Here is a 20,161-nt window from a genome sequence, read left to right on the forward strand (position 1 = left end):
AAATAAATTCTAGTAATAATGATTCTACTTTGGGTATGCGAACAGGCCACGGCCAATACGGCTACGATCTGAATTTTATATATGTTATGCATAATTCAGATAATTAGGCTTAACTATTATGTTTTGGAGAATATTATTCCTGTTCAACGACGTAGGTTGAACTTGCTCGAAGTTGCAGCCTCCTGTTCTTACCCATTTGTTGACGTAAGAGCAGGATAAAGCAACTTCGAGCAAGAACAACCTACGTCGTTGAACAGGACTACTGTTTCATGTTTAACGTTTACTAGCACCGACTAAAAACAATTCGACGGAAACATGACCAACAAAGTCTATCATTCCCATCAATTTTTGATTACTGTTTACATTATTTTTACAACTTTTCGCAGCGCCGTACAACAGAACTACACTCAAAAAAATCTTTAAACAAAATCAATCAAATTGACTCAACGAATATCTTCTTCTTTCTTTTTTTCATCGATCTCGCCCCAAAACCTTAATCTGACCAAAACAATAAAAACCAAAAAAAAACTGCACGCACACAAACCCGCTTAACGCCTCGGGTTGCAACCACGTGAATCTGTGTCTGTTGAAATACGCGATTTTGTACAAACACCTGTAAATGTTGCACATATGCAAATCCGAACTGTATAAATGCAAATCAAAATCAAACAAAACCAAATACTTTAGATGGCCCCGCCGTTGTTCGCGTCAACATTTTTGTAAGAAGTATCTCAAAAATCGATGACGTGACTATGGTAAGTTTGAGACAGTTACAACATCAAAAATAAAAACGTACAACAAAAAAAAAAAACCTACCAAATTCACTTCCCACACTGAGCCAAAACAAATTACAACAGTTTTAGTGAGTTTGAGCCAAACCTTTCCCCCCGAAAAGAGTGAGCAAGCAGTAGGCGAGACGCAAGCATTAGAGATGAATCCTCCTACACACACACATTGCCTAAAACTAAAACAAACGAAACCTCTGTAAACATGGAAAAAACTCACCTTTAGTTTCCGTTTGACAGCGCTTCGTTGAACACTCCTCTTCACGGTATCTCTCATCTGTTTTTTGCCTCCATCGAAGATAGAAACCACCTGGTCCCACACCTAATTTTTGTATATTTGTTTTTCTGTTGTTTTTTTGCACTCGGTAAAAATATATGAATTTCCAAATTGGCAGTTCACATTCAGTCAACGATTAGTTTCTGAACTGTCTTTCAGTTGTCCCAGCAACCAGCAAACAAAATCAAATCGAATGCACCGCTTCTGGATCGTTCAGTTTACGGTTAGGTGATGTTTGTGGCTTTATTGCGGTTTTGTAAAGGTTTTAAAACTAAGATTTCACTATCAGAACCGTGATAAAACCTCAAAATTTGCTTGAGCTATTTTCTCTCATTTGTAGGTTAAGTTTTTTTTTCATCGATGGAAACCCTACATTTTATGCTAAGTTTGTTATTTTGTTGATTTTGGAGTTTTGAAATCACTTCTCTACCACGTCAAGTCCATTGTTTACATCAACATTCAGTGAACTAATCGTTGGCTGTTCGCCATTCGGAGGCTCTCGAAATTACTTTCATATATTTTTTCGTTGTCACGAGAAGAAATTTCTTTTAGTCAACTAAATCTGTAGCGTTTTGGTTTTGTGTATTTTTCTGACAACTACTCTCCATTGCTCCTTTCAGTCATCATCTCATTCCCAAGTGCTAAATTTCATCGTTTTAAGCTAAATTAGTTAAACATTTACGTGTCTGTCTTTCTTCCCTCTCATGTGTCCGTGTTTGTCGTAATGGCATTTTGATTCTGGAAATATTTAGCATATTTTTCTTTTAAACTCTCTTGGTCTTGGGTTACATTTATCTTCTTCTTCTGCAATAATTTAATGTGTTAGAATTTGATTTTTCTCTTTCCATAAATAAGTGTCACTTAAACTATACCGCTCCGTGGCTGAAAGCAACTCTGCCCTTGTAAATCTTCAATGAAATCTCGTGCGTTATGGTAATATTGACGGAATATTACACGCCAAAAGAATCTAAACGATGTAGATTTGACAACTTACCGTCAAAAACAATAGCAAAAGAAAGAGAGTACGCTGATGAACAATGAAGGTGTTTACCTGCTGCGATTGCAGCAACCTGGTTAGGTCGCTCAAGATGTTTTGTTTCAGTTTTCCACTCTCATTCGTTTATGCCATCGCAAACTTGGCAATCATAGTATGCGCTGCTTTCTACGTGAATGAAATAGTTAGTTGAGAGAGTGAAAGAGTATGACACTACAACACACCACCACAAGTAAATGCGTCGCTATTTTAAAAAGTATGTTGGTTGATGCGATGGCATTGAATATAATTCGTCTCCGTATTGGTAGTAACTGTTTAGCGATCCATCAAGCGCGCTGTCATTGTTCATTTTATACTGTAGATCTGTCATTAAAACTTTGTTTGTATTCACTCACACATTATATTCGTGATCCATCTGGATTTTAGGTTCGGAAGCAAACTCTTTTGGTTCACTGAATGTTTAAAGTAGAGAAGTGGTTACCATCTCATTGTTTACATTTGTGTTTCTTACCATTTCTTTGTTTTCATAGTTCAACATTTCTCCATAAGTGTATGTGAACGATCCATTTTTGGTAATTGTTTCAGTTGTTTCAGCTTTCTGCCTCATGGACGTCTATCTCTTTGGTCAGTACTTTTAAGACTCAATTTCAGATGGGAATTGATATACTCTTTCAAAAATGCTCTCCTGCTCTCTCCTTGCGTAGAAGTCGTTGTAGGAGTTATTTCGAAAACACTGTTGTACTATTTCTCAGTAACCAAGCTATTGTAAACAGATGCCTATTACTGCATTTCAACAGACACTGAACTCTGTTTATTCTGTAATCCACTATGAGCCAGTGATTCCACTGCCAACACTCGAAAGAAACCACAAACTATATCACAATTATCCGAAAGTTTTATAACCAAGTCACGCCCTTTTCAAAATTCTATGCAGACAACTAGTACTCATCATTATACCATCGATTTCATTCATCAACCATCATCGACCTGATCGATTAGCGAATCCAAGCAACCGAAATATTACTGCCCTGTCATGATCACGAGTTTTAGTGAATTTTTATCTTAGATTTAGTTGATTTTGTATGAGTTTTTGTTGTTTAGATTGCTTTTGTTCCATTTCTTCACTAGTTCTCTTCGATACAAATTTACGAATACAGAATGCAAGCCGTACTTTTCCAATTAATCAACACATCTAATCCGTTCTCTATTTGTATACGTTATTTTATGATTATCGAACATTACCTCCTACCTCCATAATTGCTGTTGTGTATGTGATGCCCACACACTTACCAAAACTGTGAAAAATACTAGATGATAAGGCTACACAAGTGTTCGTCAACATGTTCCTTAGATCGATCTCGAAAATCGACGATTACAAAATGGTGAGTCTGTGTGATAAGCTACAAATACAATCAGATCAAATCCAAAACAAATCAAATCATCGAGGAACTTTTCCTTATAAATAAAAAAAACACTAACGTTCCTACGTGTCAAAAATTCAGAAGCTATAAACGCCCTTCAAGCGAGTTTTGAACAACAGTAAACGAAGGCAACGATAACGACCGATCTTCTAAAACTGCCCTCCTTCATCTTTTTCGTCAACTGTCATCGTTCCTGTCGTCGTTCACGTTTTTCATATTCCATTTCCGCGCGAATCTGTCATTTCCTTCTTCTTTTCTAATCTAACCTCACCGCCTACTATGTCCGTACGTGTGAAAGAGTGTGCTTCACTACAAAACCTAAATCAAACAAAATGCAAAACCGCGTACGTAAACAAAGCAATCCACAGCGACGAATGATTGTTCGACAGCTGACAGTGTTCCACTCGCAGTAGGCCACCGCCGCAAAAACGCCCGCAGACTGCACGTGTGCGTGACTTACTGCGAGCTCACCAATACCACCAAACCCTAGACGCTTTGATCACTCGTACCACTACTGCCGTCGATTATCGAAATAAACAACAACAACATTCGTACTATACGAAAATCACACTCCGTCACTATACAGTCCCAACCCTGACGTTTCTGAAAATCTTGACAACATCTCCTTTTTAAGTTTCCCTTTTACACTGAAAAAAAAAACACACACTACAAATGTGACCTTCTTATTCCTCTTCTATCGAAACGTTTGTTTACACTTTTTTAATCAGTTAAAAACTCTTTTCCCAACAAATACTTCAAATCGAAGCAAACACTTCTACGGTTTGCTCCATTGCCTTCACTCTATTAAACAAAAAAAAACATAACATGATCTAACCGACGACCAAAACAATACTAACTCCATCCATGCTCGCGCCTACTACGTCGTTCATCCCGTTTGTTTTCTGTTCTGACATTTCCCTCCCCGCCGCAACTCACCATCTGTCCACTTTACTACCTGAACTATTGTTTTCCATTGTTCTTCCCCGTGCCATTGTTCATCAGTTTCCGTTTCATTTTTTTTCTGTTCTTTGTTTTTCCAAAAACAATGTGGCCTACGTATATCGTTTTCTCATAAAGTGTGTACAAAACACTGGAAAATATTGTACGATTCGTTTTGTGGAAATGAAAACAACTGTACCATCGATGTCCGGTTGATTGTTCTATATCAATATATAATCACCCGAAAGGTTGTGTCTCCTCTATCATCATATAATCCGTAATCGTAATTTTGTAATTTTGTAATTTGAGTGCTATACGCTATATTGTGTTCATTCCTCTATCATTCGAACGTGATACTTATCTGGTTTGATTTGGCATACTAAAATGTAAAATGAGAAAGAAAAAACATTTAAATTAAAAAAAAAACAAAATTCCTGTATTAAAAAAGAAAACACGCTCGTGGAGTGAAATTCGATGGAATCACTTCTCTAGATCCGTATGTCTATACTGTATCTACTAGATGTTAATGCAGTGTAACTGGTGGCGATTTGCAAACTTGCATCATTACGTTTGTAATTCTATCTATTCGTTTTCATACTTCGCTAACATTTCCGCTACCGAAGCAATCTTTTGTAAAATAAAAGTTTCAAGTGTTCTGTTGTTTTTTCGTTTAAGTTTCATGGATTTTTTATTGTTTCGAACTTTTCTGTAAGATATTCTATTCCATTCTGTTTTTTTTTAACCGCGAGTCTACTGCGTGACATCATACGTATTCGAGTTTCAAGATTTTGTGAAAGTTTTTCCAATAACATTCCGAAAAAAACACTTAAAACAGCACATTGGAGCTTGTCCATAATTTCGATTAAGTTGTTCCAAATATTAACAGCAATTAAATGAATTTATTCAATAAATATTTTTGATTTACCTACGTGAATTTAAACTTCTTATTATTAGGGTTTTCTCATATTTTTTTATGATTTATGAAAATCTAAAAACCCGTAAATATTATTGTCACGTTTGACTGATTATAGGGCACTTGCTGGCTTTGTTTAGTGTGCCCAACAGACCCATTTGATTTGGCTGTGAAACGTTTCGTAACGCGATTCTCATTACAAAGCGTTACCAGCAAAATCAAAGGGTCTGTTGGGCACACTAAACAAAGCCAGCAAGTGCCCTATATCGCTAAACTACATGGAATGTTTTGTACGAGTACACAGTTTTTATTCATTTATTCACAAACTGAGAAAGTAATTACTGCTAGACTAGTGCAATAATTGAATTTCAAAGCCATCAGCACAGTTTTGAAATTTTGAAAATGATACTGATATATTTTTAATCCTTTGCTATTTTAAGGACTATCCGTCAAATCTGTTGATCACTACGATACAAATTGCACCAAGTTTATCATGAAACTGCAGTATCCAATCTAGTTGGCTATTTAAAAACACAACAATCCTTCTGCTGCGGATAGGATAAGCGTAATCTTGGAAACCAAAACAGGGACATGGCGACCGTAACATGATGTTATGTTTCTACAATCCTATACTCAGAATTAAACTGTTCATGGTGAGAATAGGAATTGCTTGGAAGACGTTCCTGTAGTCAGTTTCAGTCATAGAATTTGTAACATTAAATCGTGCTTGGTAAGTGAAACTACTTCACATGGCGACCGTGTAAACTGAAAGTTCAATTCTTAATGCACCATAACAGTACTTCACATGGCGACCGTGTGATGAAAATACATCCTAGAATACAAGTATGTGCAACTTTGGCACCTACTAACTAAATGAGGCAGTGAATTACAATTGGACAAAAGATTCTAATTCCAAACAAGAGTCCTGCGTCTACGCATGTTGAAAATACCAATTTTGACATTGAACGAAATTTGATTCAAAAATTGTCTGACATTTTTTCATCTTCGTCACAAAAATCGTCGACTGTATAAAAAATTGACGATTGAAACCAATAAAGCATGTAAGGAACAAAAATTTTGAAATATTTCTTCTAAAGAAATTCAGGAGAAATCCTCGAATGACATCCTTGAATTTCTTGAAATTCTAGAAGGTTTTTGAGAAGATTAGCAGGTATATCTTGTGTTATTAGTAGCTTGATTCTGGTAACATGATCGATTAAAATTATGTTGAAGTACCACGAACTTTTTTTTTTTGACTTTGTGGCCGAATTTTTAGGCAAGCAGTCGATAAAGTGTCTTAATAAAATGATAATCTGGCGCAGTTTTTGAATAGTTATTTATGTAACGAGTTGCAAAAAGTTGATTTTTTTCAGTACGACCGCAATGTACGACTCATTTATCCAACGAGGCCTGCCGATTTTTTCATAATTCAACCCATTTGAGTTGCATAATGTTCATAATACAACTCAAATGAGTTTCATTATGAACATTATGCAACTATTTTTCATTATGCAACTCATTTCAGTTGCATATTGAACCAGTTTGGAAAAATTGGCCATTATGATACCAAAATGAGTTATATACAATACTTGCTGTCCCCGGCAAGGTATTTGTCCAAGATTCCTCCAAAAACTTTTTGAATGTTACCTTTAGGAATTCCTCCAAGTATTCCATTGAAAAAATTTCCAAAAATTTGTACAGAAATTACTCCAAGGATTATTTCAGAAATTTCTCCAAGTATTTTTTGAAAATCCCTCGAAGAATTATTTTAAAAATTCCTCCAAGGATGCTTTTAGTAATTTCTCCAAGTGCACAGAAAAATCCTGCAAAGATTTATTCTACGATTCTTACAAGGGTTTTTACAGAAGTTCTTACATAATTCCATCGGGAATTTATCCCCAGGTTCCTTGGGGAGTTCTTCTAAGTAATCCTACGGGAATTCTCTTAAGGATTCCTTAAACAACTCCCCTCTGGAAATCTTCGGGAACTCTTCCAGAAACTGCCCCAGAAATTTACTGATGTATTCTTTCAGGGATTTCTCCTATAGTGATTGGCAACTTCCCCAAGCATTGTTTTCAGGAACTCATCCAAGGATTTCTTCAGGACTTACTCCATGGAATACTTCAGGAATTTCTCCAAGAATTTCTTTAGAATCTCGCACAAGAATTCCTCCAAAAAACACTTCAGGCATTACTCAATGTATTTCTTAAGAAATTCCTCCAAGGTTCTTTTTAGAAATTCCTAGAAGGATTGCTTCAAGAATTCCTCCAAAGTACCTTCTTCGAGAGTTTCGTCAGGAACTCCTGCACAAACATCATCGAGAATAACATCATAGACTAATTCCAAAATTCCATCTAGTATTGTTTCGGAAATTTTTACACGGATTTTTGATAGTGTTTCTCCAAAGATTACTTAGGAGATTTCTCAAATTCTTCAAGAATTTTACTCAGAAATTTTTCAAAGGATTCTTACCAAAACCTCTGCACTTATTAGTTCCGTTTTTTAAATTCTTTGAAAGAATTGTTGATATTCTTTCAAGGATTGTTTCGGTAATTTCTCCAATTGTTATACTATTTTCTCAAATTCCTACTTCGGGATTTTCTCCTAGAATGCATTTACTAACTATTTTAAAGATTCGTTCCGGAATTCTTCCAGAAAATTTCCCATATAGGTTTTAAAAGAGTTCCTACAAAGATTCTTTTTGGAAGTCCTCTAAGAATTCCTTCAAGAGCTTTTCAAAAAATTCATCTAGGCATTGCTCAATATATTCTAAAAGAATTCCTCCAAGAATCTCTTTCAAAATTCCTTCAAAGATTGCTTCAAGAGATCCTCCAAAGCTTCCTTCAGAAATTTCTACAGTTTTTTTTACGAATTTCACAGAGAATTCTCATTCTTCATTCCGATTTTTTTTTTATACGAATTCTATCAGGTGTTTATCCATATTTTAGGAATTTCTCCAATATTGCCGACAATTATTGGTTCAGAAATTGCTTCAACAATTTGCTCAGAAAAAATTTAAAATATTCTTACAGAAATTGATCCAACGATCCGTTCAGTTGATCTTGTAGATTCCCGACTAGATGGCAAAAACAAAATTATTTCAGATTTTGTTATTTTGTTACAATGGGTTTTGTAACAATGGCTGTTATAAAACATGTACCGTTAGTAGTTAAAATAACATAAATTCTAACAAAACTCCCTCCAGTTAAAACGAAAACATATCTGATTAAGATATAAGTCATAACAAGGTTATATCAAACTGTGTTAGATTAAGCTTGTTAAATTGGAACAAAATTATAACAAGTTCTGTTATATATTTCAGAACAAATTTGTTATACTTACATTACTTTCAGTCCTAGGCACCCACGGTGATGCAGAGGGCCGAATTGAAAGATTTCCATTCTGGGCGATTGCCAGTCATCACCTTGACCTGTGGCCAGGTCAAACTTCTGTCGACTTGCTTGATTCGTTGTTGAGGCTGCGCCGCCATGAGTCATGAGAAATTTGTTATAGGTTTTGTTATAAATCTCTCGACTCGAGTGGCCAAAATAGCAAAAATGATCAAACTTTTTCGTGACAATACAAAAATATTGAAATATTGTTGATACAAAAAACCTAACAAATATTGTGTAACGAAATGAATGTGTAACGAAATTATGTAATACGCTATTATATTAATATGCAAAATGTAACAAATGTTGTTACACATCTGTTTTAATAAATAGAACTGATTTTGTTAACTTTTCATTACCGAAATAATAACAAATGCTGATATAATTTTGCTATGGATATTCACATAGAAAAATCCTATCAACAAAATTATATCAACTTCTGTTATTTCTAACAACAGTTGTCATAATATTGTTTATTCCTGTTATGTCCTTCTGATCGGGTTATTTCAAGACTTTCTTTCATTGGATTGATGATATTTGTTCAAGGATTGTTTCGACATTCCTTCAAGGATTACATTCAGTATTTATCGAATTCCTGCCTAAGGAATTCATCCTTAAATTGGTTTACTAATTATTCCAAAGTTTTATTCCGAAGTTTCCCCATGGGTTTACTCAAAAATTTTTGCGATTTTTGAGATGTTCCTCCAAAGATTCTTTTAAGAATTTCTTCAGGAGCTGCTTTGGTCATTCATTCGAGTATTTCTTCAGGAAATCCTTCGAAGCTTCTAACATTTACATCAGGAGTTTATCCTAAGATTCTTTCAAACACTTCTCACAGGACTTTTTCTGTAATTGCTCCAAAAAATTTGTCACAAAAATTCTTTAAGATCGTGACATGAATTTCGACTGGAATTTTATTGATTATTTTAACTGCTTTTCTCAGTCTAGACGATATTCAAAACGACTTGTTTTGTATTGCTCGACGTTTCGGCTTTGTTTGTCAGCCTTTTTTAAGGGTAAAACTGTCGTCGTTTTTCGTTACATTAACTAATACCGCAAGTTGCATTTCGGGTTTCTTGTATGCGAAATAACTATAAAATTTGTGCTTTGGGACACTGGACTGGACAACGACCTGAACTGTACAATTACCATGGCATCCAAGACTCATTGAAGGATTTATTCCAGAATTCCGGGGTTCCTCTTTTGATTTCTCTCGGGACTTCTTTAGATATGTCTCCCGAGATTTTCTGAATTTCGTCAAAGACTTCTCCAGGATATATTTTCTGACTTCTTCCGGGATTCTTTCAGGGATTTTACCAGCATTTTCTCGAAATTCTGTCAAAGATTTTCACTGGGATTGCTTTCAGAATTTCTGCCTGGACTACTCCATTAGTCCTTCCCGAGCTTCCTATAAAAATTTCTTCTGGGATTCCTTCACGTTTTTTTTTTTTTGATTCCTCAAGGAATTCTTTTTCATTGATTCTTTCAGGGATATTTTCCAAGCATTCCATCAGGGATTTCTTTGGGGAATTCTCCTGGGATACTTTCCGTGTTCTTTCGTGGATTATTTCCTCCAGGATTCTTTCCGGTTTTTCTCCCAGGATTCCTTCGTGGACACCTCCCGAGGTTTCTCTTAATTTCTTGCAAGATTTTTTCAGGTATTCCTTCTGAGATTTATTTAAAGGTTTCTTCAGGGATTCTTTCTGAAGATTCTCCTGAATCGCTTCAGCGATTTTTCTGCTATTTGTCCCGTAATTCCTGCATAGGTTCTTCCCGGTTTTTTTTTTTAGGAATTTTTCCCGGTATTCCTCCTGAGTTTTTTTAATATCCAGGAATTCCTTTCGCGATTGTTTCACGGATTTCCCCCGTGAATCCGGCATATACTACTGTTGGCATTCTGCCCAAGATGCCTTCAATGATTTTTTCAGGGAGTTCTCCTGGGATCCATTCAGGAATTTTCTTGGGAATCTTTGAAAAATCTCTCCCTAGATTTTTTTAGAATTGTTAAAGGAGCTGCATTTGAGATTGTTTCAGGAATAATACCAAGATTCGTTGGTGGGATTTCTGCCGGGATTCCATTAGAATTGGAAAAAGTTGACTCTTCGATAATGTTAGCCTCCCGATTTTCGCAGTATGGACGATGATTGGTTCTCTCAGCAGCTGATGCAGCTCGTGTTTCATTCACCTTCTCCAAGTCCCATCTTCCATCTGCACTCCGCCGTAGATGGTACGCAACACCTTCCGTTCGAAAACTCCAAGGGCGCGTTGGTCCTCTGCACGTAGGGTCCATGTTTCGTGCCCATAGAGGACTACCGGTCTAATCAGCGTTTTGTAGATAGTTAACTTCGTGTTACGGCGAACTTTATTCGATCGTAGAGTTCTGCGGAGTCCAAAGTAAGCACGATTTCCTACCACAATGCGCCTCTGAATTTCTCTGTTGTTGTCTTGTCGTTGTCGGCGGTCACCAGTGAGCCCAAGTACACGAATTCTTCAACAACCTCGATTTCATCACCGTCGATATAAACTCGGGGTGGCGGGCGCGCTGACTCCTCCCTGGAGCCCTTTGCCATCATGTACTTTGTCTTCGACAAATTAATGACTGATCCGATTCGCCTGGCTTCACTCTTTAGTCGGATGTACGTTTCCGCCATCGTTTCAAATTTACGAGCAATAATATCAATATCATCAGCGAAACCAAGCTGCTGAACGGACTTCGTGAAAATCGTTCCACTCGTGTTTATCCCCGCTTTCCTAATTACACCCTCTAAAGCAATGTTAAACAGCAATCACGAGAGACCATCACCTTGCCGTAACCCTCTGCGATATTCGAAGGGACTCGAGAGTGTCCCTGATGCTCGAACTACAAACATCACTCGATCCATCGTCGCTTTGATCAATCGTATCAGTTTATCCGGGAATTCGTGTTCGTGCATAATCTGCCATAGCTGTTTTTGATCGATTGTATCATACGCCGATTTGAAATCGATGAACAAGTGATGTGTGGGCACGTTGTATTCGCGGCATTTCTGCAACACCTGGCGGATTGCAAACATCTGGTCCGTTATAGCGGGAAGCCTTTCAAGATTTTTTTTTTAGGAATTTTTCAAGAATTCTATTAGAAGCTCCTACAATTCCTTCAAGCGTTACTCATTGTATTCCTTAAGGAATTCCTCCAAGGCCTCCCTCAGGAACATCTTCAGGGGTTTCTTCAGGAATTGATGCGGCCAACCTCGTAGGATAAATGTACGACTCGTGCTAAAAAGAACATCATTTTGCAACTTGTTTCATAAATAACTGTTTCGGTAATCCATGTATTATAAATGAGACCATCACGTGCTTGTTCAACTCAACAATTAAAACTATACCGCTGCTGCTTTCGGCAAACGTGTTCTCCCCACTCTTAAAGGTACAAACGGCTAAACTTTTCCAATTAACATCCAATTTCTTTCGCTTTTCGTTCGGTGGTTTCATCTAACATTTCTCAAGGGATGCTGTTTAGCATTGCCAGTCCTCGCAACGCACGCACCATTACGTTCCTTGTCGAAGCAAGGTTTTTTTTCCAGAACCTACCCGAAACCCCCACTCACTCGGAGGTTAAAGGTTGCCTCTAATTAGCTAATTTCCGAATGGTTTCGGGGCGGACTACCTCGCTCCCACCCTCCAGCGTTATGATTTTTAATTGTCCCGAAATTTTTGCTTCGTGCACTTCACCACGCAAATTGATTTTGCACCGACTCGTCCTCCGGGAGCGCGGGCTGGAAAACTTTTTTCCGCTAAATATATAACGCGCAATTCGAATGGGAAACCGGAGGGAGGTAAATTGAATCAACCGCAGGACTCTGCCGGCGCATGGCAGTAACTGGATTACTGTCATCCAACTGCGGTGACGAGTTGCGTCCGTGCAGTGCAGCACTAACATGGACTGAAGGGATACCGTTCATAGCCGGTGACAGCTATACGTTGACAGATTCGTGATTCAATCAAATCTCCAATCCCGATGCATATGCACGCACGTGTTGCGGTTGCCTAATGAGCCGTCATCCGTCCGTCCGATGTAATCCATTTCTGGAAGCTTTTTCCCCGGCCAATATGGTTCAGCTAATCCAATTGCGATGCATCCAGAATGCAATTTTGCAGAAAGAAAAGTCATCGGATTCGAACGCCCACGTAGTGTCACTATCGTTGTCGCTGAAATAGAAGAGGAGTTCTCTAATGGACACATTTGATGGAATTACTAACAGTTTGCAAGCAAGTAAAAAAAAAGTGCTTCTCCGAAGCTCAAGCAATCAGACGAGGAACTAAGTCTCTTTTTAGTGACTTGGCTACTCTATTTTCGGGCCAGTAACGTATCTATTTTTAAGGCATTTTCAACTATAGTCACGTTTGCTTTTTGAATAGATCCTATTTTCAACTAGTTTGAACATTTTTTCTGATTCGAATGATCCATTTTTAGCAAATATATGTTGGTAAGATAAATAGTACAAGTCCTATATTGATGAAATCCCTGGATGTTTTCTATGATAATTGTCGAAAATTTCCATTGCTAAGAGTTTGATGAATACTTACCAAAAATGTACCAAAATTTTCAATGACGCTTACGTCACTTTGAAGAAGAATGACAGCACTGGCGAGATTTCTGAAAAAGAAGTTCCTTGTGAAATTCAAACTTTTAATTGTGATCTGATATTTTTCTTATCGAAATTTTTGTGAAACTTCTGGCAAAACCTCCAGCAATTTTCTGAAAAATATGAACGATTTTTGAAATTTCAAAATGATTGGTGTCTTAAGACCAGTTGAAAATTATGACCTGGTCAACTTCTACCATATATTTTCTTTAACCCTCGAGCGATCGCGCTGTTGTATTTTGTACAACACGTTGAAAAAATCTCGCTTTTTGTACTCAGCATTAGCGTGGTGCTGACGCAGGTAGTCAACCGCGCGAGTTACGGAAGGTTAAAACTTCGGGATGAGTTACTTGTAGCATTTCAAACACATTTTCTAATCGTCAGCCAAAGTATTGTGAATTTTTTTCGCATTTTTTTAGTTACGGAAGGAAGTTCATTTGCACCAATGTTTTCCAAGAGACAGAAACAAGTCCCAAATGCTTTGGCAAAAAACGAGATATTAAAATGCCGTTTTCAAATAATATCAAAATATATAAAAAGTTTCTGGAGCTAGTTTTGGTAGGAATAACTCACAAATGGCTTTCTCAGAAATCCTTTTTTATGATCAACAAGTGCTACAAGTGCATAGAGGAAATCTGAAATCAATTCGGAAATAAAATAAAAATCATACAGAACGGTCGCCATGTTGTATTTAGCTATGGCTATGGCGACCGTTTGTCTATGAAGAACATTAAATTGAAGTACTCTTCCGTTAATGAATTTGAAGGAACAGATTCTAGTTTGGGAAATAAGATACTAATGAATTTGGTGCAATGCGTGATCTAGTAGATTTGGAAAAAAATTTAAAAAAAAAACAATTTTAGAAAATTTCAAATGTTTAATGTCGAAAGAAAATTTCTGCTGTATATATTCTTGAAAACTTCTGGATTAGTTCTTGCAGAATTTCTTATACATTTTCTAAGAGTCAGCCATAGTGTTTTGGAAATGTTTCGAGGCATGTTTTTAATTACGGAAGGAAAAATATTTGTGTCAGTATTATCTAAGAGACAGAGACCCAAAGTCCCAAATGCTTTAGTAATACGGGAGAAGGAGGCAATCCTTATAATAGTAGATTTAAACTATACCATACTATTTGAGCGGCTAACTATACCATTAATGCAGTTTTTTGTTTTCAAATAATCTCAAAATATGTTCAAAGTTTTTGAAGGAAGCTTTTTTTAGGAAAAAACACGTATTCAGTAAATAGCTTTCTCAGAAACATGATTTTGTTTTTATAGATGCTCAGGCACAAGCTCGAAAATTTCAAAGATCAACAATTGCTACCACATTCGCTACCAGGGAAACGATTCCTGAAATGCGCACATTCATTCTTCACTTTAATATAATTGATTAGATTACTGATAAGCAACCTGGGGCACCCTGTAGAATATGTATGAATGTCATGTATGAAAATCAATGAAATCAATTCGAAAACAAAAAAACACGCCAAAGGGTCGCCATGTTGTAAAGCTAACATGGCGACCGTTTGTTTTTGTAGATTTGAATGTTTAACAAAGTACGTTTGTTGTGGTAAATTTGAAGGCACATATTCTTGTTGGAAAATGAGATTCTAATGCTCTAAAGATTAGCAAAAGAGACCCTGACTAGAATGGACATAGCAAATAGTTCATTTCTTGCATATAATTTTGTTTGAGAAAGATAATCTTGAGCAATTCTAGAACAAAACACGAAAATGACATTTTTGAGAAATTTTCCAATTTGAATAAGATTTAGTTCATGCGCCATTTTTTCTCACCTAATTTCTGAATGAAAGCGTATGAAAAAAAAACTATTATTTTTCTTCAAAAAAATATATCTTAAATACGATTTGTTGGAATAAACTGATATTTTGGAGGAAGCTTGTGGTCGTTCATAAGAAACCTTACCATTAGATTTTTTATTAGATATTTTTCTATTGAAAGCTGCCTTCAGGCTCATAATTTTCCGGGTAGCCCAGGCTGGTCAAATGCGATTAAAAAAAATAAAAAGAGAAGTCTTATACATTTTGGACCTTGGGAAACGTTATTCGAGTTTTTTTTACTGTTTTTCGGATTTTATCAAAAAAGATAAATTATTTTTTGCAATTTCTCATCGTAATGGTTCATTACAGCACTGATTTGCGTTGCGTAATGAACCATTACAGCACTGTTTTTAGTTTTGATCAACTTCTTGATGCTTTCTGGGCGCTGTTTTGAAAAATTGTGACAACTGCTTAGTATAACTTGCTATGATCTGACTTTCTTATACATGGCTTTGAACATCAGTGTGCAGTTTGGTGTTAAAAACCATCCTCAAGCGGTAATTATGAAATTGCAAAAAACGTTGTACCCAACTCGGTGCAGAACGTGATTTTTACAGCACTCGTCGTAATTATCCAACTCGGCAAGCCTCGTTGGATAAATGTACGGCTCGTGCTGTAAAAATCTTCATTCTGCATCTTGTTGCGTAAACTACTATTTCATGTACATATGTATGTAAAATTTCAGACCGTCTCGAATCACATTGAACAAGGTTCAGGTTTTTTTTCCTTTTTTTATTTATATGAAAAACATTATGCATAGTTTTTCATTGAAACTTTTATTAAGTATTTATCTTTAATATGAAAAATCATATTTTTTCCTTTTTTTTTATTCTTAATCACTTAACCTAATTTACAGCTCTATTGTCCACTGGGGCACTACGTGAGCAATTTCAATTGACAGCTGCATCTTACATTTTGTACAGCGCCTAGATTCTATTCTACTTTATCGAACTGGCTGCCTTTCTGCTACTTTCACTTTTTCTACTTTATACCTAGTAGAATGATGAGCACAAGGATGATGATGGATGGCCATTGTTCCTTTCCAGTCCGATTGGGGGTCCATTATGAGTAGCAGTTCGCCGATGTCCAGGTATCCGGGTCCGTTTGAGCCATGGGGCTCAGAAGAGGGTCAGTGTCAGTTGCTCTCGGGGGAAAAGCAACTGACGAAAAATTGCAAGTGCCGGGGCTGGGAATCAAACCCATGACCATCCGCATATGAAGCGAACGTGTGACCAACTACGCCACGGGCCCCGGCATTTTTTCCTTTTGTCCGTTTTTAAAAACGACGAAAAAGAAAAATTCGAGTAAAAAATGCTAAATGCTTTTGACCATCATGAAAGTCAGCTTTCTGCAGAAAAAAAATCGAAGTGTAAGGATTTTGAAAATTTGAAACTTTATGACACCTTACAATTTTACTCACAAAGTATTTTTTTTTTCTAAAAGTACTTCAAATATCCCCAAAACAGCTTGACAATCATTGCAATTGAACAAACTGTTTTTGAGTTATATTTTTTTTTCTTTTACAATTAGGGGATTCACTAAACAGCATAAACTGATTAAACGTCGCAACCACCAAGGCAATCTTTGAATATTTCTTCCACAATTTCTTGAAACATTTCAAGAATCAGATGATCATGGCTTACGCAGTTATTTAATCTGTTTAGTGGATACCCCTAATGTTTTGTATTTTTTTATAATACAATGTACTGGATTTGTTTTTAATTTTATATTTTATCCTATAATAATTGCAAATTATGAAATGAATGTATTTTTTGAATATCTCGACTATGGTTTAAAAATTGATTTTTTTTTTTTAATTCGGATGTGAATTTTCCATTTAAATGGTCCGTATTAGGAAAAAAAAAAAACTATTTTACCACTAGATGGTGTGATTTGATTTTGATTTTACAATATCTCAAAATGATCAAAACTGTGTGTTTTCCAGGAATTTCGTTATTGATTCCTCCCGGAATCCTTCAAACATTTCTCTCGAGTTTCCTTCGGATCTTCCGAGATTTCTTCAGATATTCCTCTCGAATTTCTTTCAAGGATTACTACACGATTGATTTTTTCCCAGGATTTCTTCATTGGTTTCTTTCGGGTTTCTTTAGGGGGTTTCCCAAGATATCTAAAAAAAATCTGCTAAGTTTGTCAGGAAATATTCCAGTGACTCCATAAAAGATTTCTCCCGGGAATCTCTCAGGGAATCCTTCATTGATTGTTCTGTGGATTTCCTTCGATTTTTCCCAAAACTGTCTCCTGGAACTTCTTCCATGATTGCTTTTCGGATTTCGCCCGAGTTTCTTTCAAGGATTCTTCCATGACTCTTGCACTGACTCCTACAGGGATTCTATCAGAAACTTCTCCTATAGGGTTCCTTTATGATGCCCTTCCGGGATTCTTTCAGCGATTATTTTTCGGATCCTTTCAATGATTCCTTCTGCAATTCCTTCAGAGATTCGTCCAAGGATTTCTTCAGGGATTGCTTTCGATATTTTTTCAGGGATTCCAGCAAGCTTTCCGGAATTCCTACAGGATATCCTTTTTTGATTTCCCCCTTGATTTCTTGGAGGATTTTCCCGGGATTTCGTAAGGGATTTCTCCAGGATTCTTTCGGAGATTTCTCCCGCGATACTGTTGTAGACTCCTTCTGGAACTCCCCTGAATTTTCAAAAATCGCCAAATCCCTAGACTGCTTCACGGGTTTTCTCCGGGATTCTTTCCGGGATTCCTTCATTTCTCAGGTTTATCTCCCTGGGCTCATTTATGGATTTCTTGCGGGATTTTTTCAGTGATACTTTCGGGATTTCTAAATTGATTTCTCCCGGATTTTTTTTTTTTTTTTTTTTTTTTTTGAAATTTATTCGCCAGGAAGTCTTTCAGTGATTTTCAGGATATCTTTATTGATTGCTCCCTAGAATCCTTCATGGATTTTTCCCAGGATTTGCTTCAAGGATTTCTCTCGGAGTTGCATGTGGGACGGACTTCCTTTTTTATTTCCTTGCGGAATTTTCCTCTAGATTTGTCCATGAATGCTTCTGGAACCTCAGGGATCCCTCCCAAGCTCCTTTTAGGAAATTTTCAGGTATACTTCCAAGATTCTTTCACCGATTCCTGTCGGAATTCATTTAACCCTTTGGAGCCGGAGAAGTCAATATGACCCCGGCGATGAAACCGAGCATAACAAACGTATTTGAGGCCAGCGAGGTTACGGCAGCAATGGTGAAATTATCCGGCTCCAAAGGGTTAATTCTTCCCAACATACTTTAATTTAAGGGTCTCCAGTTAGCCTAGTGGTTAAGGCTATTGCCAATCCGGAGACGGTGGGTTCGATTCCCGTTCCGGTCGGGAAAAATTTCTCGATTCCCGTTCCGGTCGGGAAAGTTTTCTCGATTCCCTGGGCATAGTGTATCATTGTACTTGCCTCACAATATACAAATTCATGCAATGGCAGGCAAAGAAACCCTTCAATTAATAACTGTGAAAGTGCTCAAAGAACACTAAGTTGAAGCGAGGCAGGCCAAGTCCCAGTGGGGACGTAGAGCCATAAAGAAGAAGAAGAATACTTTAGCTCCATTAAAAATCTCCAGCAACTTCTTTGGGGATTTCTTCTCAGATACCATTTGGAATTTCTCCAGGAACTCCTTCAGAAATTCCTCCAAGAACTCCTGCATGGATTTCTACGGGAGCTCCTCCTAAAAACCCGTCACATATTTCTCCACTGGCTCTTCCAGGGTTTTCTCCAAAAACTTTTCAGGGATTTCTGTAAGAATTCCTTCAGGAATTTCTCCGGGAATTCTTTGTGGAATTTCTCCTTCAATTCTTTGAGGGATTTCTTCATAAACTCCTCCATGGATTCATCAAGAATATCCTTTAGTGATCTGCCCAGGGATTCTTCGGGGATTCTTCTTGGAAAAAAATATTCAGGAAATTTCCTGAAAACATACGTGGCATTTCTCCGAGAATTGCTGGAGATATTTCTTCAGGACCTGCAATAAGGATTTCTCCAAAAACTCGTTTCGGGAATTCTCCAGGAATTGCTTCATGGGTTTCTGCAGAACTACTTCAGGGATTCCTCCAGAAACTTTTTCAGCGATTCCTCCAGGAATGCCTTCTGGGATTTCTCCGTGAATTCTTTGTGCGATTTTTTCTGAAATTCCTTAACATTTCTTCATCAATTCCTTTATAATTGCTTTTTGCGGGAATACTTCGAGGGATTTTTCAGGGATTTATAGGATTCCTCTAGGAATTTCTTCAGAGATTTCTCCTGGAATTTTTTAATGGATTTCTGTTTCAAGGATTGCTCCAGGAACTCCTTCAGGAATTTCTTCTCAAGTTCCTTCAATGATTTCTCCAGGATCTCTTTATGGCACTCCTTCTAGGATTTCTTCAAAATTTCTTGATGAACATATCATGGGTTTTGTTGATAAATTCCTCCTGGAACTAAGGGATTTCACCTGGAGCTCCTTAATGATTTTTCGTGGAATGTGTTAAGGGATTCCTCCAAAAACTCCATCAGGAATATATGCAAGAGTTTTAATAAGGAATCACCAGGACGTTTTTCTGGTATTTCTTTAGGCATTTCTTTAGGGATTCTTCTTGGGTTTTTTTTTCTTGAAATCATTTAGGGATTTTTCCTGGAATTTTTTGAGAGATACCTCCTGAAGCTGCTGGAGAAATTTCTCCTGCAATTGCTGGAGAGATTTTTCCAGAAACTGCTTCAGGCATCTCTTCAGAACCTTCATCAGAGCTTTCCCCAGGAACTGATTTAAAAAAAATCAGGAGGACCTTGAGGATTTTTTTTCGAAAATTCCGTCAGGGAACTTTACATAAACTCTTCAGAGAATCCTCCAGAAATTCATTCTAGGATTCTTTCAAAAATTCATTGAGGCATTCCTCCAGAAATACTTTCAAGGATTCCAACTATAATTCATCGAGTGATTTCTCCTGAAATTCCTTGAGGAATTCCTCCCGG

At 36.9% G+C, this 20,161-nt stretch overlaps 1 protein-coding gene across 10 annotated transcripts in view; it reads left to right on the forward strand.

Moving 5' to 3' along the window:
- The window catches only part of LOC109419233 (glutamate-gated chloride channel), a 239,451-nt gene that overhangs the window by 181,871 nt on the left and 37,419 nt on the right, over positions 1 to 20,161 (forward strand). For 4 of the 10 annotated variants that reach the window (XM_062858837.1, XM_062858832.1, XM_062858838.1 and 1 more), the window contains exon 5: positions 3,368 to 3,438. The exons of 3 other annotated variants lie outside the window; for them this stretch is intronic. In XM_062858837.1, the coding sequence (XP_062714821.1) occupies positions 3,368 to 3,438 (71 nt within the window). Of the gene's footprint in view, positions 1 to 687; positions 756 to 3,367; positions 3,439 to 20,161 lie in introns of all 10 variants that reach the window. 3 more of the 10 variants (XM_019693444.3, XM_062858839.1, XM_062858835.1) reach the window with 1 other exon arrangement.

This window comes from Aedes albopictus, chromosome 3, assembly GCF_035046485.1.
Source record: "Aedes albopictus strain Foshan chromosome 3, AalbF5, whole genome shotgun sequence".
Lineage (NCBI taxonomy): Eukaryota > Metazoa > Arthropoda > Insecta > Diptera > Culicidae > Aedes > Aedes albopictus.